The sequence below is a fragment of the Elgaria multicarinata genome, chromosome 16, assembly GCF_023053635.1.
Source record: "Elgaria multicarinata webbii isolate HBS135686 ecotype San Diego chromosome 16, rElgMul1.1.pri, whole genome shotgun sequence".
Lineage (NCBI taxonomy): Eukaryota > Metazoa > Chordata > Lepidosauria > Squamata > Anguidae > Elgaria > Elgaria multicarinata.
In genome coordinates, this window is record NC_086186.1 from 19,351,228 (window position 1) to 19,368,759 (window position 17,532).

A 17,532-nucleotide genomic window follows, 5' to 3' on the forward strand; every position below is an offset into this window, starting at 1 on the left:
CCGTGTCAACAATCAGCTCGATTTCATCTTAATTCTGCACTTGACATACCTTTAAGTATTTGATTAGCTCCTTTCCTAAATCCTGGTCTAGATTAATAGCGAGCACAATATGCAGAATGATGGTGCCTTCCACATGACGGAGTTGCTCTAAGGGCACTGTGTCTTCTTCAAGGTCCATTGACCTAAAAGGAATTGGTCACACAGATACAATCACTGTGGCAAAAAGGAACAAGCTTACGGAAACCATTGCAACACATTTATTTATTTATTTTATTTTATTTAGAGTATTTTTATCCCGCACCTCAGCCAAAAGGCTCTCGGAGCGGCTTACAATGTATCAATAAAGAAGACAGTCCCTACCCTCAGGCTTACATTCTAAAAAAAGACGTGACACACAAGGAAAAGTGGATGGGGAGGGAAGAGGGAGAAAATAAAAAGAAATTAAGGAGACTGTTTAGGCTGGTGGGAAGGCCCTGCTCCGTCCTCTCATCTCCCAATGGAGGGGCAAACCAACAGCTCCTTCTTCCCCACAAGGTGAAGATGGCAGTTAGCCCTGTGGGGGGGGGGGGGTCCAACTGAAGCAGGCTCCGATGGTGCCTGCCTGCTCCAGTCTCCCTCGCATCTTCTTCCCCACATTTGTCCCGTAGGAGAGGCTCCCCCTAACAGAGAGAAAGGTTCAGTTCAGACAACACATTTCTCAACAGTGGTTTTAGAACTCCATGGTGGAGTTGTTACACCACGGTTGAGAAATATGTTGTCTGGTGGAGAAACTCCACACAATGGTGGAGAGATGGCAGAGGAACTGTCAAACAAATGTTGTGATGGATTTTACTCAACTCCATGGTAGCCCACGTGTTGTGTGGGGAGCACCCCTTAAAAACTCAACCGTTGAGTGGAGTTTTCACGCTGAGTTGACTAACGCGTTGTTCAGCATCAAAGCAGAAACAGAACATGAGAAATGACTCACTCTGAATCTCTCTGCTCTTCTTTTTGCTTTTTATCCATCTGGTTGAAAAAGTTGATTATTCCTTCCAAAATACTTTTCTTGCTACCCTGAAAGGAAAAGGCATAAAGAAAACACATTACAACAATAAAACACATTGAGCTGGATTCAGACTTAGTCGTGACTCTTCTGCCAGGCATTTTAACAGCATTTAACAACGTTAACTTTGTTTTTAATGGACCCCAGAATTGTTGTTTTTAAATGGATACTGTTGTTTTTATACTGTTTTTTTATGTTTTTGATGGTTTTTAAATTTTGTATACTTTTAACGTTTACCATTTTTAATTGTTGTAAACCGCCCAGAGAGCTTCAGCTGTGGGGCAGTATATAAATGTAATAAAATAAATAAATAAATAAATGACTTAGTTAAATAGCATTGATTTCAGTGGGTTTACTCTAAGGGCCGGTTAGCACAACATGGGTTGAAGAGTGGGCTGCACAGCCTGCCACAGGCATGCCACTTCTGCTTTTACTCAGCAACCCACAAGCAGCTCTTTCATAGGGTGCTGAGCGTGTCATCTAAACATTCATCCAGCTGGACTCTGATCTGAAGCTAGCGCGTGCTCACGTTCTGACATTTGGAGCACCTGTCCAGCTTCCCAAATAGCGTTACCTTTGACGAAAGCAACAGCAGCTGATAAACCAAAGGTGGGATTTCCTGGAGGTCTAACTTAGAGAACATCCTTAGGACCTTTTCCACCACGAACTGCAGCTCTTCTGCACTCAATGGGACGTCTCTGTAAGGTCATGAAAAAGACAAACCAAGCATTTCCAATAATTCACAAGCCAACATCACGGCTCCTTGGAACCCTCTTTCTGAATCATCCGTCAAGGAGTGTCTGGTACCAAAGACACTAGGACATGAAAACTGGCACACACACACACACACATATACATACATACATATAAAACACATTTATTTCCTGTCTTTCCTCCAAGGGGTTCAAGAGTGCATACATGGTTCTGCATACAGCTCATCGAATCCTTACAATGGCCCTGGTTAGGCTGAGATATAAGTGTCTGGCGCAAGGTCAGTCAGTGAGTGGGAGCATCAATATGCCTCTCCCTGGTCCTTGTCTGACATTCTAACCACTTCCAGAATAGCCTGGCCCTACGTCACCCCCCATCCCAAAGATGAACAAAATCTGGTCCGCAACTATTGTTCATGTCTCTTCATCTGGATCAGCCTTCCCCAACCTGCTGCCCCTCCTGATGTACTGTACTTAAAAGGCTGCCACACAGAGGAAGGCCAGGATCTCTTCTTGACCATCCCAGAGTGCAGGACACGGAATAACGGGCTCAAGTTACAGGAAGTCGGATTCCGGGTGGACATCAGGTAAAATTTCCTGATTGTTAGAGCAGTACGACAATGGAACCAGTTACCTAGGGAGGTTGTGGGCTCTCCCACACTAGAGGCCTTCAAGAGGCAGCTGGACAACCACTTTTCAGGGATGCTTTAAGGTGGATTCCTGCATTGAGCAAGGGGTTGGTCTCAATGGCCTTGTAGGCCCCTTCCAACTCTACTATTCTATGATTTGAACTCCCATCATCCCTAGTCATGCTGGTTGGAGTTGTAGCCCAACACATCTGGAGGGCACCAGGTTGGGGAAAGCTGACCCTGCCTCCACTAGTTGACTCAGTAAAAGATGTAAAGGCCACCACTATAAATAAATGGTAGAGGTTAGGCAGTTACCTGAACATGGAGGTGAGATGAATCACATATTGATGACTCCACCTGCCCAAATAAAAAACAGTCAGACAGTCTGAAAATAGAAAGTAAATCGCCAATAGAAAATGCTTGCAGAGGAGTAAACTGTGTTCGTCTTGTTGCAGCAAAAACAGAGTATTGTAAAACTTTGAAGACTTAACAAACATATGATGCTTTTGTACATCTTATGAAGTGAGTTCTTGGTCCACAAAAGCTTAAGCTAACAGAATTCAACATGATTTTGTCTGAAATAATTCAAAGTATTTAATAGCATTTTTTAGGGCAAAGTGATATACGAAGAGGAAAGTTGTAAATTTAAACTAGAGCATGCAAGCTGCACCCAGAGGCACTGTGTTCAGTGCTGAGCCAAGGATCTGTGTGCAAGGAGCCATCCTGGCTCCCAAGAAGGCATTTGGGGTCTAGCAAATTTGGGGAGAAACCTGTCTTGAGAGTATTGTGATAAAGACTGCAGTATCCAGTAGCACAACCAGTGGGGAGAATCAAAGAATAAATACAGTAAAACAACAATTATACCCTTAAGTTCTTTCCAGCAAGGAAGAAAAGATATATCTTGTTTATACATTCTTTTGCTTCATTAGTTTATCTTAGAAATCTGTTTTACCAAGATACATTTATCCTAGAGCTCCACATGGGGATGCCCATTAAGACATTTGATTTAAAAAAAATTGCTTGAAACTGGTGAATTCTGCATAAAGTCCACCAGGGGAAGAGCCTTCAGCGTGGTGGCCTGTGGAATTTCCTGCCTCTGGAGGTCAGGCAGGCACCAACTTTGTACTCCTTTCGGCGCCTCATGTAAACATCATTATTCCAGGAAGCCTTTCCTTAATGTCCCGCCATGAGTCACTGTATTTGCTTCTTTTAAAATCTGTTTTAAGTGTTTTATTCTGTTTTTATTTTCATTTTATCTTGTACACCGCTCCGGAATTTTCAATGGGGAGCAGTATATAAATATTGTAAATAAATAAAGCAACAGAACTCAATGCTTACCTGCTGGAGCAAAGTGTATTGATCAGCTGTTTCTTAAATTCTTCTCCACTCAGCTCACCTGAAAAGGGGACAGAGATAAAAAGCACACAATACAAGGGCATTTAGGATATGCTGCTGGTCAAAGGAAGAGAAAGAGTAAAGGACTTACCTGTACCATAAACCAGAGCTTCTTTACATGTAGCCAGTGCAGTCAGAACCGTAGGAAAGAGCTCCAAGGATTTACCACTAAGCAGGCTGCCTCCTTTGATAGCTTCAACAAAGAAAGTAGCCAAGTCAACCAATGCAGGGCCTGGCAGTTCATGAGCCTGAGAAATGGGGAACGAGATACGGAAGACGTATCAAGATATGAGAATAGACATCGAGGCAAAGAACAGCAGCAACAAAAAGGGGAAATGAACAGATGTCACTGAAAATTGCTTTGAAAATAGCTGTTGCATCTGCGTGCTGGAATGGCTTTCCCTAGGAGAACATGGGAAGTACCATTCTCACAGGTATTATTTATTTGCTGTAGGCTAGTCACCCCTTTGGCTTGATGTTATTCCTGGGAAGCAGGGGGCTGCAGCCTCCAAAGTGGCCCTTGGTCCTCTTGTTAATACCAGAATCTGCTTCCCTTCTGTAGCCCAGTCCCATCACATCAGACAGTAAGAAGCTTAAGATCTGGAATTTATTTAAGGATTTTTTATTTATTTAAGGATTTTTATGCTGCCATTCAGCCAAAAAAGGCTCTCACGGCGGCTTACAAAAGTATTTCTTGACAGTCCCTGCCCACAGGCTTACAATCTAAAAGACATGACACAAAAGGAAAGGGGATTGGGAGGGAGGAGGAGGAGGGGGAAAAGAAAAGCAAATTCAGGCACTACAATCTTAGCTGGAAAGTTCAGCAGTTACAGTTGACAGCAGGAGGGAGGGGGCTCTCAGCTGGAGCTGGACCCAGGCACGGTGGAGAGGTGCCTGGCTGCTGCTTCCTCCCTCACTGGTGGCCTCTCCAGAGACAGTTGGTAGCAGGCGGGAGGGGGCTCTCAGCTGGAGCTGGACCCAGGCACGGTGGAGAGGTGCCTGGCTGCTGCTTCCTCCCTCTCTGAATGCTGAAACTACCATAGTGTACACACTATCTTGAGAATTGTCAATATGCACATAAGCACACATGCATTGCCAACCTTATAGGGCTATCAAATGTTTTCTACGGCTCTGCTCCTATGCCTTTAAAATCAGATGCACCTGGTTTCAAATAGGCCAAGTGGTACACTTCTCAGCACAGAAACAGATGTTGGAACAGGGGATCGGGGAGCTTTTTCCCTTTGAGGAATTGATATTAAAAACAGAAACCGGCTTAAAAGGCTTAGCTGCAAATGTTTAATATTCTGATTTCGGGGATGTTTCTTCTTTCTCTTGGTATAAAAGAGGTCTGGGGAAAAGACGCAGGTGTCACGCTAGAAGCCAATAGTTTTAAGAGAATGTGGAAAACACCTCCAATGTATTCTTTGTCTGCTAAACTAAGGGAGCACAATCTCAAACTTGTGAATATTTGGAATTTAACCCCTGTAAACTAAGCCATACTGATAGGAATGCCCCAGATAATTGCTGCCGCTGTGGTGAAGGCAGGGGTTCTTATATTGGTATGTGGTGGCATTGCCCCCGAGTCTATGAGTTTGGGCACAAAGTTTTCACTGAAATAGAGATAATTACTAACCAATCACTAGAACTATCTCCCTCTCTGGGTCTTTTGTCCTTATTTACAGATATTGACAAATTGCTACAGAGTAAAGACCTGATTAGTTTTTGTTGTTTAGCAGCAAGGCTAATTATTGCACAAAATTGGAGAAATCAAAACCCTTTGTCTATTACACAATGGAGGAACAAGCTATGGTCAATTGCACTCATGGAAAAACTTACCTTATATGTACATTCCTTAAGGAATGACAAAGGACATGAGGGAGACTTCTATGCAATCTGGTATCTGTTTATTTTCTACATTAGTAGGAATACTGATGAATGCAGCATACCTACATCCCATATCAGCTTATGGAAAGATCTGGTGCATTAACAATAATAATAAAAGCAGAAACACACACAGAAATTAATCAAGTGCTCATTTTTTTGCTAGCATAGAGATACACTAATGTTCAGTGTACTGAGCTGCTGTCAAAGGCCAAAGTACATCCCATTAAATAGCACGCATGTTCTGCAATACATAGACATGCAGAGGATGAGGCTACATAGGAGATGAGCAGCGTATTATTTACATGCTGGCCAATTCAAGAATATAAGCCTGAACCTTAGAATTGAAAGGGAACCATCTGGAGAAGCTAATCTGAATAAATCCATTCCTACCTCTAACATTAGCAGCCTTATAATCTCAGATGCGATTTCCACATGCAGGTCCCCTGATTCCACCAACTGGATACAATGCTTGTAAACACTGATCCTCCTAACAACACCACTTTGTTGGGAGCAGGGAGAGCCTAGTATGGACAACAGGCAGAAACCAAAACAACGACGTAAAGTGCTTGGATAAACATTTTAAGCCAGGTCTTTGGCAATATTGTTCTTGAGCCCTTACTCACAGGCACTTGTGCAGTTTAAACAACAACGACATTCTATGCAACTCAAAATATTGCACATTCCTTTACCAACAGAAATGGGCCGAATTAAAAGGCCCCCTTAACTGGTACACATTTTCTATCTGTTGGCCAAAAAATATAAGCTGTCCACAAGAAATGAATTGATGCTAGCACATTCAGGTGATACTAAGATCAGGAAACCCAACTGCTAGGATTAGTTCAAGAGACAGAAGGATTTTACCTGAAATCCCCTCCCCTCCCCTCAAAATACTGTCTTGAAACTTTGTTTAAGATACTAGTCTCAGATGCACAACAGTTATACAAGCTATTGGGTCAAAAATCTAAGGACAAACAGTTCAGAGATCAGTCTCTGAACTGTGCCTGGTACCTTTGAAGATCCCTCTCAGAAGAGCACTGATTTCCTTCCCCCTCAGAGCATGCTTCGTAACCAGCTCACTCAACTGTAGCAAGAAGAAAAGAATTTGTCATTTGTCATCATTTTAGACTTTTATACTTGATTTTCATGGAAACAGTATGTACTAGATACTGATTTCCATGCAGAAAAAAGTGCAGGCTGAGGAATGCTGGGAGTTATAGGACTTTTTTTTCTGTCCAGAAAAAAACCTTAAAGGTTGTCATCCAATGCATGTCTGGACAGAAAAAAAAGTCCTATAACTCCCAGCATTCCTCAGCCTGCACTTTTTTCTGTCTAAACATGCGTATGACTGCACCCTAAATTATTATTATTATTATTTATTACATTTATATACCAGCCCATAGCCGAAGCTCTCTGTACGGTTTACAAAGGTGAAAAAAATACTTTGCAGTTTTAATTCCGTATTTTCATCTATATCAATTTCTGCTGTGTGGTTTTATCCTGGCTGTGCTTTTTATATTGCATTTTGTATTTGTGTTTTTAGACTGTTGTTTTATTATGCTCTTCATGGTTTTAATTTCTGTGAACCGCCCAGAGAGCTTCGGCTGTTGGGCGGTATAAAAATGTAATAAATAAATAAATAAAAAACAGTGACATTAAACACAGAAATTTAGCCTCTCTTTAAGGCAGTCCTGCAAATAGATCCACAAAAATATTTACTAGCCCACAAAAGTATTTACTAGCCCATTGTGTTCGGGGTGGGGGGGGGGGAACCCAATATATTACTATTACGCCAGCTGCGCCCCTTCTTAGAGTCAGAAGACCTAAAGACAGTAGTGCACGCGCTGGTAACCTCAAGGCTTGACTTCTGCAATGCGCTCTACATAGGGCTACCATTGTACCTAGTTCGGAAACTTCAACTAGTTCAAAATATGGCAGCCAGGTTGGTCACCGGTACACCTAGGGGTGAGCATATTACCCCAACATTAAAATCACTCCACTGGCTGCCAATTAGTTTCCAGGCAAAGTACAAAGTGTTGGTCATTACCTTTAAAGCCCTAAATGGTTTGGGTCCAGGTTACCTGCGGGATCGCCTTCTCCCATACAGTCCGCCCCGCACACTCAGGTCCTCTGGGGTGAACTTTCTTCAGTCAGCTAAAACTAGGCTGACATCAGTTTCCCAGAGGACCTTTTCTTCTGTCGCCCCCAGATTGTGGAACGGCCTGCCGGAGGAGATTCGTAAAATTAACTATTTTTGTGATTTTAAGGCAGCTTTAAAGACTAGCCTTTTCCGGCAGGCCTATCCAGATCAATGTTAAATCATGATTTTTTTAAGATGTATTGATTCCTGTTCTAATGTTGTTCCCCGCCTCGATCCAAAGGGAGAGGCGGGTAAGAAATATTTTATTATTATTATTATTATTATTATTATTATTATTATTATTATTATATAGCTTCCAGGGTTAGGGTCTGCAATCGAGCCCTTATGGAGGGGCTGTCCGTCCCCCACCCCGGTACTGAAATGCTCTGGAGAATCACACCCGTTGTTCACCTCATTTTCTTTCGCGTTTTGCAGGCATAACTGAAGTCGCTCCGATTTTTCATCTGCTGCTAAAACCAGGATTTTCTGGTCCATCGTAACCGGGTTGGCAGAAAGAACTTTGCGTTGTATTTCACTGTGGGCTGCAAAATTAGCAAAAATAAATAAATATTGTATTTTTATAGAAATAAAGGAGTCTCAGGTCGCTGCTCTAACAGCCAGTGACCTCTCGCCCTATTGGGTCGTGGCCCCGTGAGCTCTCCCACCCCCCAATGACCTCTCGCCCTATTGGGTCGTGGCCCCGTGAGCTCTCCCACCCCCCAATGACCTCTCGCCCTATTGGGTCGTGGCCCCGTGAGCTCTCCCACCCCCCAATGACCTCTCGCCCTATTGGGTCGTGGCCCCGTGAGCTCTCCCACCCCCCAATGACCTCTCGCCCTATTGGGTCGTGGCCCCGTGAGCTCTCCCACCCCCCAATGACCTCTCGCCCTATTGGGTCGTGGCCCCGTGAGCTCTCCCACCCCCCAATGACCTCTCGCCCTATTGGCTCCTGCTCTGGCCGGCCTACCCGCCGCTTGCCAGCGCGGACCCTTCCGCCTTGCTTTACCTCAGGCCTCTTCGCTCTTCTCCCCTTCCTTCCAAACCCTCCCGGAAACCGAATCTCCCGCCCGGAACTTCGCAGGCGTTACCCAGGGCGACAGGGCCCGCCCCCGCAAGCTTACTTCCGTTGCCATAGGCGACCGACGCGCCGCGTCCACGTCGCGGCCCTTTGACATCTCCGGTTCCCTTTCCTCACGTCGCGGAAAGTACCCGGATGAAACTCCGGGCGCATGGCGCGGGAGCCGGAAGATCGTGGGTTCGAGTCCGACTCTCCTCCAAAAAAAGCGGTGTTTATTGTCACCTCTTCAATATTTCTGTGGGATTGGGTCCAACATCTTGGATCACTCTTTGAGAGTTCTGGCTGGTTCTGAGCGAAACCCACAGAGGAATCCGAGCCCCACAAAAATCGGAGCCACCAGCCTCTGCTGCTCCATCTTTAAACACTAACGCATTTATTATAGAGCATAAAATAGCCCCCCTCAACCTGGTGTCTCTCCAGACGTGTGGGACTACAACTCCCATCATCCATAGCCAGCAGACACTCCCCTTGGTGGCTGGGGATAATGGGAGTTGTTGTGGTCCGACACATCTGGGAAATGCCGGCATAAGCTTTCTTGCACTGCAATTTCTAAACTGCAGTGAGTCACTTCGACGCCCATTTCATGGGTTATGTTGTACATATTTCTATACTGTCCTTTACATTTTTTTATATTATGGCTTATCAAGTTGTATTTCATGGATTTAATTGTTGTGAACCGCCCGGAAAGCTTCAGCTATTGGGCGCTACAGAAATGTAATAAATAAATAACTAAAGTGCATACTTAATATTTTTTAGGGTGCAATTAGACAGGGGGAGGGAGGAGGGAGTGCTACAATGCCCCAGCCTGCAACTATGCACCACCTAAATTCCAGTTTAGATGCAAGTGCACCTGTTACAAGAAGATGCATTGACATCCCCCATCCCCACATTTACAGTATAATTTTTAGAGACCCTAGAGTGGAAACCTGAAAAATAAACACGGTAAGTCACATTAACATCATTTTAGCAAGGCATCCCCAAAAGGCAAAACCAAGGACAACATAGGGGCTGTGATTTACTGGGGATAAGATCCAGCAAAATAAGGGAACTGCTAGGTTAATATAGGGTCTTCTGCCATGTTTCCCCTGCCTTGCCACGCCATCCAACTTTTCCATCTTGAAAGCCATCCATAACAGCATAGAGTGGCCGCATCTCCTACTTTACAGAGGACAGTTCGTCCCAAGGCTGTCAGAGGAAAAGACTCTCTTTGAACGCATCTGGAGGGCAACTTGTGGCCCTCCAGATGTTTTGGCTTACAATTCCCATGATCCCTCACCATCAGCTGTGTTGATTAAGGCTGATGTAGGCCAAAACATCTGGAAGGCCTAGAGATGTGAAGGCCTGGGGGGAAAACATCCCCCCCCCTCCATTGCTTCAAAATTTCTGGAAATTTTACATCTCTAGGAGAGCCACAATTGTCTGAAGGGCTGCCCAGTCCAATTCTGGTTTTAAATTCTGCTCTAACCCGGGAGCTTGAAGTTGCCCATCAACAGGAATCACCTGTCAGGCAGGCACACAGGTCTTCCACACTGTGGTGATAGGGACTGTATTTCTATCACAGAATAATAAGAGTTGGAAGGGGCCTATAAGGCCATCAAGTCCAACACCCTGCTCAATGCAGGAATCCACCTTAAAGCATCCCTGACCTATGGTGGTCCAACTGCCTCTTGAAAGCCTCTAGGGTGGGAGAGCCCACCACCTCCCAAGGTCATTGGTTCCATTGCCCTACTGTTCTAGCAGTCAGGAAGTTCCTGTTGTCCAGCAAGAATCTGGCTTCCTATGTAAATGATCATCATTCTTTCAAAATTTGCATCTATGCCCATACATTGGCACATTCCAAATGTATGCAAATCTGAATCTTCTTTTGTCCTCTTTTTTGGTAATGCCTTTATTTTGGGGGGCAGGGTGTGTGATGCAGAAACAGCCAACCTTATATCAGCAAGGTCACAGAAATCCTTCCCAGGGCTGCTGTTGCCTTGACCTCATCCAACCTCATTCTGCAGAACAATCCAATCATTAGGCATGCTATTTACATAACATTTATTCCAATTTAACCCCCTAGTGACTTTTCTTCACTACTATGAGTTCAAACAGAGAGCCCATTCAACAGCAGCCAGGAAACGACCATTATTATTATTTCCCTGTGCAGGTTTTCCATTTCTCTCCTGGATCTTTGATCACACATGTGGCTTGGATAATTCTGTGCAAGCCCCATAAGCACCCAGCAACAAGGGGAAGCCTTTGTTCCATCAGAGGATTTTGACCTGCATTTAGGAAGAAGGGATTAACCTGTGTGGCCTCACTGTTGCAAACACACAGCTTAGTTTTGAAGCGTTCCAAAAAAAACCAAGCTGTTTAGCGATGGGAAGCAAACTCAGTGTGGGAGAATAGAAGCCACAGGCTGTGTTTCCACAACACGACAAGCCAGAGTACGGGTCGAGTGTGGGTTGTCAATAAATGGTGGGTTGTTGTGTTATGTGAATGCAGCCGCCCTGACAAACCATGGTTAACCACAAACAACCTACTAAGGAAGCCCATGGTCTGTTGTTGGGTTGTGAACAGTAGGTTGTTTGTCGTTAACAAACCATGGTTTGTTAGGACAGCTGGGTTTATACAACACAACAACCCATGATCCAATAACAACCCGCACTTAACCCATACTCTGGCTTGCCGTGTTGTGTGAAACAGGTCAATAAGAAGGCAACTGTAGCACTTGGCCTTACTTGTCAAGAATATCATTATTATCCTTCCCTGTATTTCTGACAATTGGACTGTGAGTGCCTGCTCATGTAGCCAAAGCAGTACCACCCAAGTACAAGAGAGAAAGTTATCTGCAGGACTGGAGGAACAGCAAAGTTTGCAGAAGAACAAAAAAAAATCTTTCAGGAACCCCCAAAACAGCCCAATGAGGACTGAGTGTGTTCAGCAGCCACAATGCTGACTGACTGGGGGGGGGGGGGGGAGGAATCAGGTTGGGAGGAATGGAGTGGAGTGGTTGGAAATTCTGATCAGGGAGCATTCTACACTGCAACATTCTGTTGCAGTTCTCACTGGTTGTTGTTCTTCCTTCCTTCTTCTCACATCAGTCCGTTGGTTTCCGTCCACCACTCTGCCGCTAAGATCATCTTCCTGGCTCGCCGCTCTGACCATGTTACTCCGCTTCTGAAATCTCTTCATTGGCTTCCAATTCACTCCAGAATCCAATATAAACTTCTCCTGTTAACCTTCAAAGCTTTTCACTGTCTAGCTCCTTCCTATCTTTCCTCTCTCATCTCACACTATTGCCCCGCTCGTGCTCTTCGCTCCTCTGTTGCCATGTTTCTCGCCTGCCCAAGGGCCTCTACTTCCCTTGCTCGGCTTCGTCCATTTTCTTCTGCTGCCCCTTTCGCCTGGAACGCTCTTCCAGAACATTTGAGAACTACAAGTTCAATCGCAGCTTTTAAAGCTCAACTAAAAACTTTTCTTTTTCCTAAAGCTTTTAAAACTTGATGTTGTGCGGACTTTATACTGTTAGTTTTACCCTACCCTGTGCCTGCTGGCATTCTCTTCCCCTCCTTATTGTTTTACTATGATTTTATTAGATTGTAAGCCTATGCGGCAGGGTCTTGCTATTTACTGTTTTACTCTGTACAGCACCATGTACATTGATGGTGCTATATAAATAAATAATAATAATAATAATAATTGTTATTATCAAGTATTATTACTCATTAACTTCTTCTTCTTCTTCTTGGTAATTCCTGTGCTTACTCAGGTACGGATCTAATATACCAGGCCTCTTTCTACAATGAGTGTCAATTGCTTAGAACAACAACAACTAATCACGTGATAGCTTAAAGACTTACAGAGAGGTTCACCTGGCGCCTGAGCTGTATTCCTTCCGTCGCCAGCTGAAGACCTTTTTTTAAATTTTCTCAGTATTTTATTATTATTATTATTATTTATTTATATAGCACCATCAACTTAAATTTAAACTTTGCTGTTTTAATTCCGTATTTTAATCTATATCAATTTCTACTGTGTGGCTGTATCCTGGTTGTGCTTTTTATATTGTATTTTGTATTTGTGTTTTTAGACTGTTGGGCCCAATCTACACCAAGCAGGATATAACACTTTTAAAACGGTATGAAAACGGTATATGTAATGTGTCCTGGGCCTGAACAGTTGTCATAACCCTTACAAACTGTTATAAGCAGTAGTGCAGAATCTGCCTCAGCTGTGTTGTTGTGCTTTTCCTAGTTTTAATTTTTGTGAACCGCCGAGAGAGCTTCGGCTATTGGACGGTATAAAAAATGTAATAAATTAATTAAATAAATATTACTATTGCATAAGCTTAGAGTCCGCTTTGTCCATTGCATGAAATGTTTTCCCGATTGAACGGTCATGTACTGTACTTTTTGGGATTTCATTGCCTTCTAACCCCTTCAGGCAGGACACGCAACTATAACTGGCTAACTTAACTTAGTGTGACTAAATCTGGTTCCAACCCTGTGGCTGCTTTGTGAGGGCCACACACTGGTGTCATTCATGAAAAGTTTCAAATCCCTAGATGCTAAATCTGAAGTATAAAAAAAAATGAAGGAAGAAAGAGGTGGCTCTTGGCTGAACCCCACTCCTTCTTTCCTCACACAACTCCATCAACAATCCTCTCTCTCTCTCCTTCTTCCCCAACCTGCTCTAACCCCTCACAGTAGGAACACATTTCCATCCACACTTCCGGCGACATGGAACACAAAACCCTTAAATCTCAGAGCTGTAAGATTTGCGTAAGTCCCCCTCATGCTTGCAGCATCCACCTGCTTTCTCAGCGTGCCCCATAGAAGCCCTCTTTGGAGTGGGAGTTTCTTAATCCACCTTCCCCAACCTGGTGCCCTCCAGATGTTTGGGTCTTTAATTAATTTATTTATTTAAAATATTTATATCCTACCCTATATGACTAAGATCTCAGGGCGGCGTACAGATAAAAACATACAGTATAAAACAATAAATATACACAGTTAAAAACAAATTAAACCATAATCCAAGTTAAAACAATATATAATTTAAAAGCAATAGATGCAGTTAAAGCAATGTGCCAGTGAGTTTAACCATCAAAGGCTTTGTTAAAAAGCCATGTTTTTACTTGGCGTCGAAATGCAATCAATGTTGTTGCCAATCGGGCCTCCAAGGGGAGGGCATTCCACACTCGGGGTGCCACCAGAGAGAAAGCCCTCTCCCTTCTTCCATCATAGCGTATATGTTGCATTGGTGGGATGCGGAGAAGGGCTCCTCCAACAGATCTAAGGTCTCGGGCAAGCAGATATAAGGAGAGGCGCTCTCTCAAGTATTGAGGTCCCAAGCCGTTTAGGGCTTTACCAGCACCTTGAATTCCGACCGGAAGCGTGTAGGCAGCCAGTGCAGTTCCTTTAAAACCGGTGTTATGTGGGCTCTGTAAGATGTACCTGCCAGCAGTCTAGCTGCTGCATTTTGCACTAGCTGCAATTTCCACGTCGTCTTCAATGGCAGCCCCACGTAGAGTGCATTGCAGTACTCTAATTGGGAAGTTACCAGTGCATGCACTACTGTGGCTAGGTTGTCCTTGTCCAGGAAAGGCCGTAGCTGGCAGATCAGCCAAAGCTGACCTCAAGTACTCCGTGCCACAGAGTCCACCTGGGCTTCCAGTGACAATGATGGATCAAGGAGTACTCCCAAACTACGTACCTGCTTCTTCAGAGGGAGCGCCATCTCAACCAGCAACCCCAGCTAGCATGGCCAAATGGTCAGGAACACTCGACATTTCAGTCCAAACATCTGGAGGGCCCCAACTTGGAGAAGGCTGGGCCACCCAAACCAAGGCAGAGGTGTTGGTGGCCACAACTGTCTCTAAGTGGTCTTCAGCTTAGCTAATCTCCCCTAAGGAGGGTTGGTTGCTAGGATGGCCATGTGTCTGCTTCTACAGAGAACGTCCTCTGTTTTGAAGTTGTCCTCTGTTTGAAGGGCTGTCCAGGTCAAGTCCAATATAAAGTAGGGTGACCAACTGAAAAGGAGAACAGGACTTCTGTATCTCTAACAGACACCCAAAGTCACCTAATGAGTTTCCATGGCCGAGTGGGGACTAGAACCTGGTTCTCCCGACTCCCAGACCAACACTCTAGCCACTACACCACACTGGCTCTCAATATCCTTGCTGATCCTCCATTGCAAACCACCCAGAGATCTACCTCCTGCACACCTGAGATCTATTCTGCAGCACACCAGTGGTCTATTTTGCCTTACTGACCTCATCCTGGTTTTTGCGGACCCCTGGGCCAGACACCCTCAATGGGCCTTCTCCTTCAGTGAATCTACCTTCTCACCACCATTGGCAATTGCTCCTCATTCTCCTTCTCATCACCGTTACTTCTGGCCTGCTTGGTAGAAACGGAGCCAGTGAGCAAGGAGGCAGGAGCATCTGCTCCTCCTCCTCCTCTTCCTCCTCCTCCTCACCATCACCCTTGCCTGGGCCAGAGCGATGGGCGAACAAACCGGCTGCAAAGATGAAGAGAAGGAGCGGGTCCATGGAGCTCATGTCAGTGGGCCCCCGCTGGGTTTGGGCCCTTGGCAAGTGCCCAGCCATGCCGACTCTTGACGCCAGCCCTGCTGGGACCTCTGGCATGCCAAACATGTGCTCCTTCATTAAACCCCAGTCCCTCCTTGATGAAGCCATGGGCCCAGTTTGCTCCCTCCCACTGCCACCTCCCCCAAAGTCCTCCCTTCCACCCCGTACGTTACACTAATGAGTGTGGCCCAGTTAGACAATAAGAAGCTTTTATACTTGGCTAATCGGTCCCAGAATCCCGTCCGCTCCCCCGCCATGCGCTTCTGTGAGCCAAGGCCACTCGCCGGCTCGCTCACTCTCGCCCTCCCCCTCCTCCTCCTCGTCTGCCTTTTGTAATGTTTTAATGGGGTTCCCTCGCCCAGTTTGTGCTGACCTAATTAAAAGGCTGTCGCAAGCGTTGCCTTGTGATGGCCTAATCCCAACCCGGTGACTCTACAAAGGCTTTTGCCCGGGTTTCCTCCCTTTTTCCACTTCGGCCGTTCTCGGTTCTTCGCCGCGTCGAGACTCTTTGTTGCCGCCACTCTGCAGGGTCGCACGCCGCCGCGCCGCTCGCAACTCTTCGGCTTCTCCGGTGAGTATCTGAAACTCTTTTGTCCAGGTCAAATTCCGTATGCTCTGCTGCCTCTCTTTCTCTCAGCTAGAGGTATGATTGGTACCATAGCTTTGTTTCATATGCCTTCCTGGGCCAGCGTCGAGGCAAGGCACGTTCGGGCACCTGCCGAGGGCCCACTGATAAGAGCCCCCTGGAGTGGCTGTATCATTGCAACCTACTTGCTCACCTGCCTCTCGCTCTGGCCCAGACAACGGTGAGAAGGAGGAGCCGGAGATGCCGCTGCCTACTTGCCACTGGCTATCAAGCAAACAAAGTGTGGCAATGATGAGGAGAAATGGCAGCTGGTGACCAAGGCGGTGAGAAGGTAGACTCACTGAGGAAGTGCCAATTGAGGGTGTCTTGTCCACAGGACATCCAGTGTGGTGTAGTGGCTAAGCTGTTGGGCTGGGAGTCAGGAGATCCAAGTTCTAGTCCCCTCTCGGCCATGGAAACCCACTGTCACAGACACAGACTCTCAGCCCAACCTACCTCTCAGGGTTGTTGTTATGAGGATTGTTATGAGGATAAAACGGAGAGGAGGAGGATTATGGGTTCCTTGGAGAAAAAAAGGTGAGATATAAATGTAATCAATCAATCAATAATAAAACCTGGAAGAGCCACTGTTGCCTTCAAAGAACAGCAGGCATAGTCTATTCAAAGGTTAACATTTTTACATCCCAGTGGAAGCACGTAGCAAGCTGCCTTCTACCAGGGCTGACTATTGGTCCACGTAGGCCAGTATTGGCTACGCTGACAGCTGGTGGTTCTCTTGGACTCTCAAGCCGAGAAGTATCTTTCCATTACCTCCTCCCTGGAGATGCCAAAGATTGAACCTGGGACGTTCTGTAGGCACAGCCTGTGTTCTGTGGCTGAAAGGAGACTACCAGCCCGTTCCTAGGCATGTTTACTTAGAAGTACGGGCCCACCAGGTTTAACAGGACTTGCTTCGTAGTAAGAACAAAACAGGCAGTGCCCTCAGGATGAGGTTTGCTCTCCAAGGAGTTCCCCTCCCCTCCCTATTCGGTATGAAATTAATCTTAATTCCATCCATCCATCCAAGGATGCTCAAGATCAATGGTGAGGTGTGGGGGAGGGGATGATGGGAATTGTTATCTAAAATATCTGGATGGTGGGAGATTGGTGTAAGGAGATCCAGTCGTGGGTGTCTCATGTCAAGTATAGTTTGGCCTTTACTCTCAAGTAAGCCAGAGTCCCGTTCTCTGCCTGCTACTTCGCTGCCCTACCAGACGGAAACCCCAAATTCACCTGTTGACCTCGAGCATCCTTGGATGGATGGAATGAAGTAGTGAGAATAAATTACATTCTGAATGGGGAAGAAGCAGGAACTTCTCCACAAGCAAATCTCATTCACACGCTAGCGCTGCAACAAAATGCTGCAGCATGGGGTACTCTGGTTCATCACACCCTGTTCCTCCCTCCCACCTGGTTTTCAGTCCCCTCTCCCATTCAGTCAGCATCCTGTGTGGC

The 17,532-nt window shown here is 45.5% G+C and overlaps 1 protein-coding gene across 1 annotated transcript in view; it reads right to left on the minus strand.

Moving 5' to 3' along the window:
* The window catches only part of FANCI (FA complementation group I), a 40,679-nt gene extending 31,846 nt beyond the window's left edge, over window positions 1–8,833 (minus strand). Inside the window, exons 1-10 of the mRNA XM_063142669.1 lie at window positions 8,804–8,833; window positions 8,209–8,339; window positions 6,669–6,741; window positions 6,051–6,181; window positions 3,868–4,024; window positions 3,720–3,777; window positions 2,697–2,738; window positions 1,617–1,740; window positions 968–1,053; window positions 50–182 (exon numbers count right to left, since the gene is read on the minus strand). Of these exons, the coding sequence (XP_062998739.1) occupies window positions 50–182; window positions 968–1,053; window positions 1,617–1,740; window positions 2,697–2,738; window positions 3,720–3,777; window positions 3,868–4,024; window positions 6,051–6,181; window positions 6,669–6,741; window positions 8,209–8,292 (888 nt within the window). The 5' untranslated portion in view covers window positions 8,293–8,339; window positions 8,804–8,833. The remainder of the gene's footprint in view (window positions 1–49; window positions 183–967; window positions 1,054–1,616; window positions 1,741–2,696; window positions 2,739–3,719; window positions 3,778–3,867; window positions 4,025–6,050; window positions 6,182–6,668; window positions 6,742–8,208; window positions 8,340–8,803) is intronic.
* Between the last annotated feature and the right edge of the window lie 8,699 nt (window positions 8,834–17,532).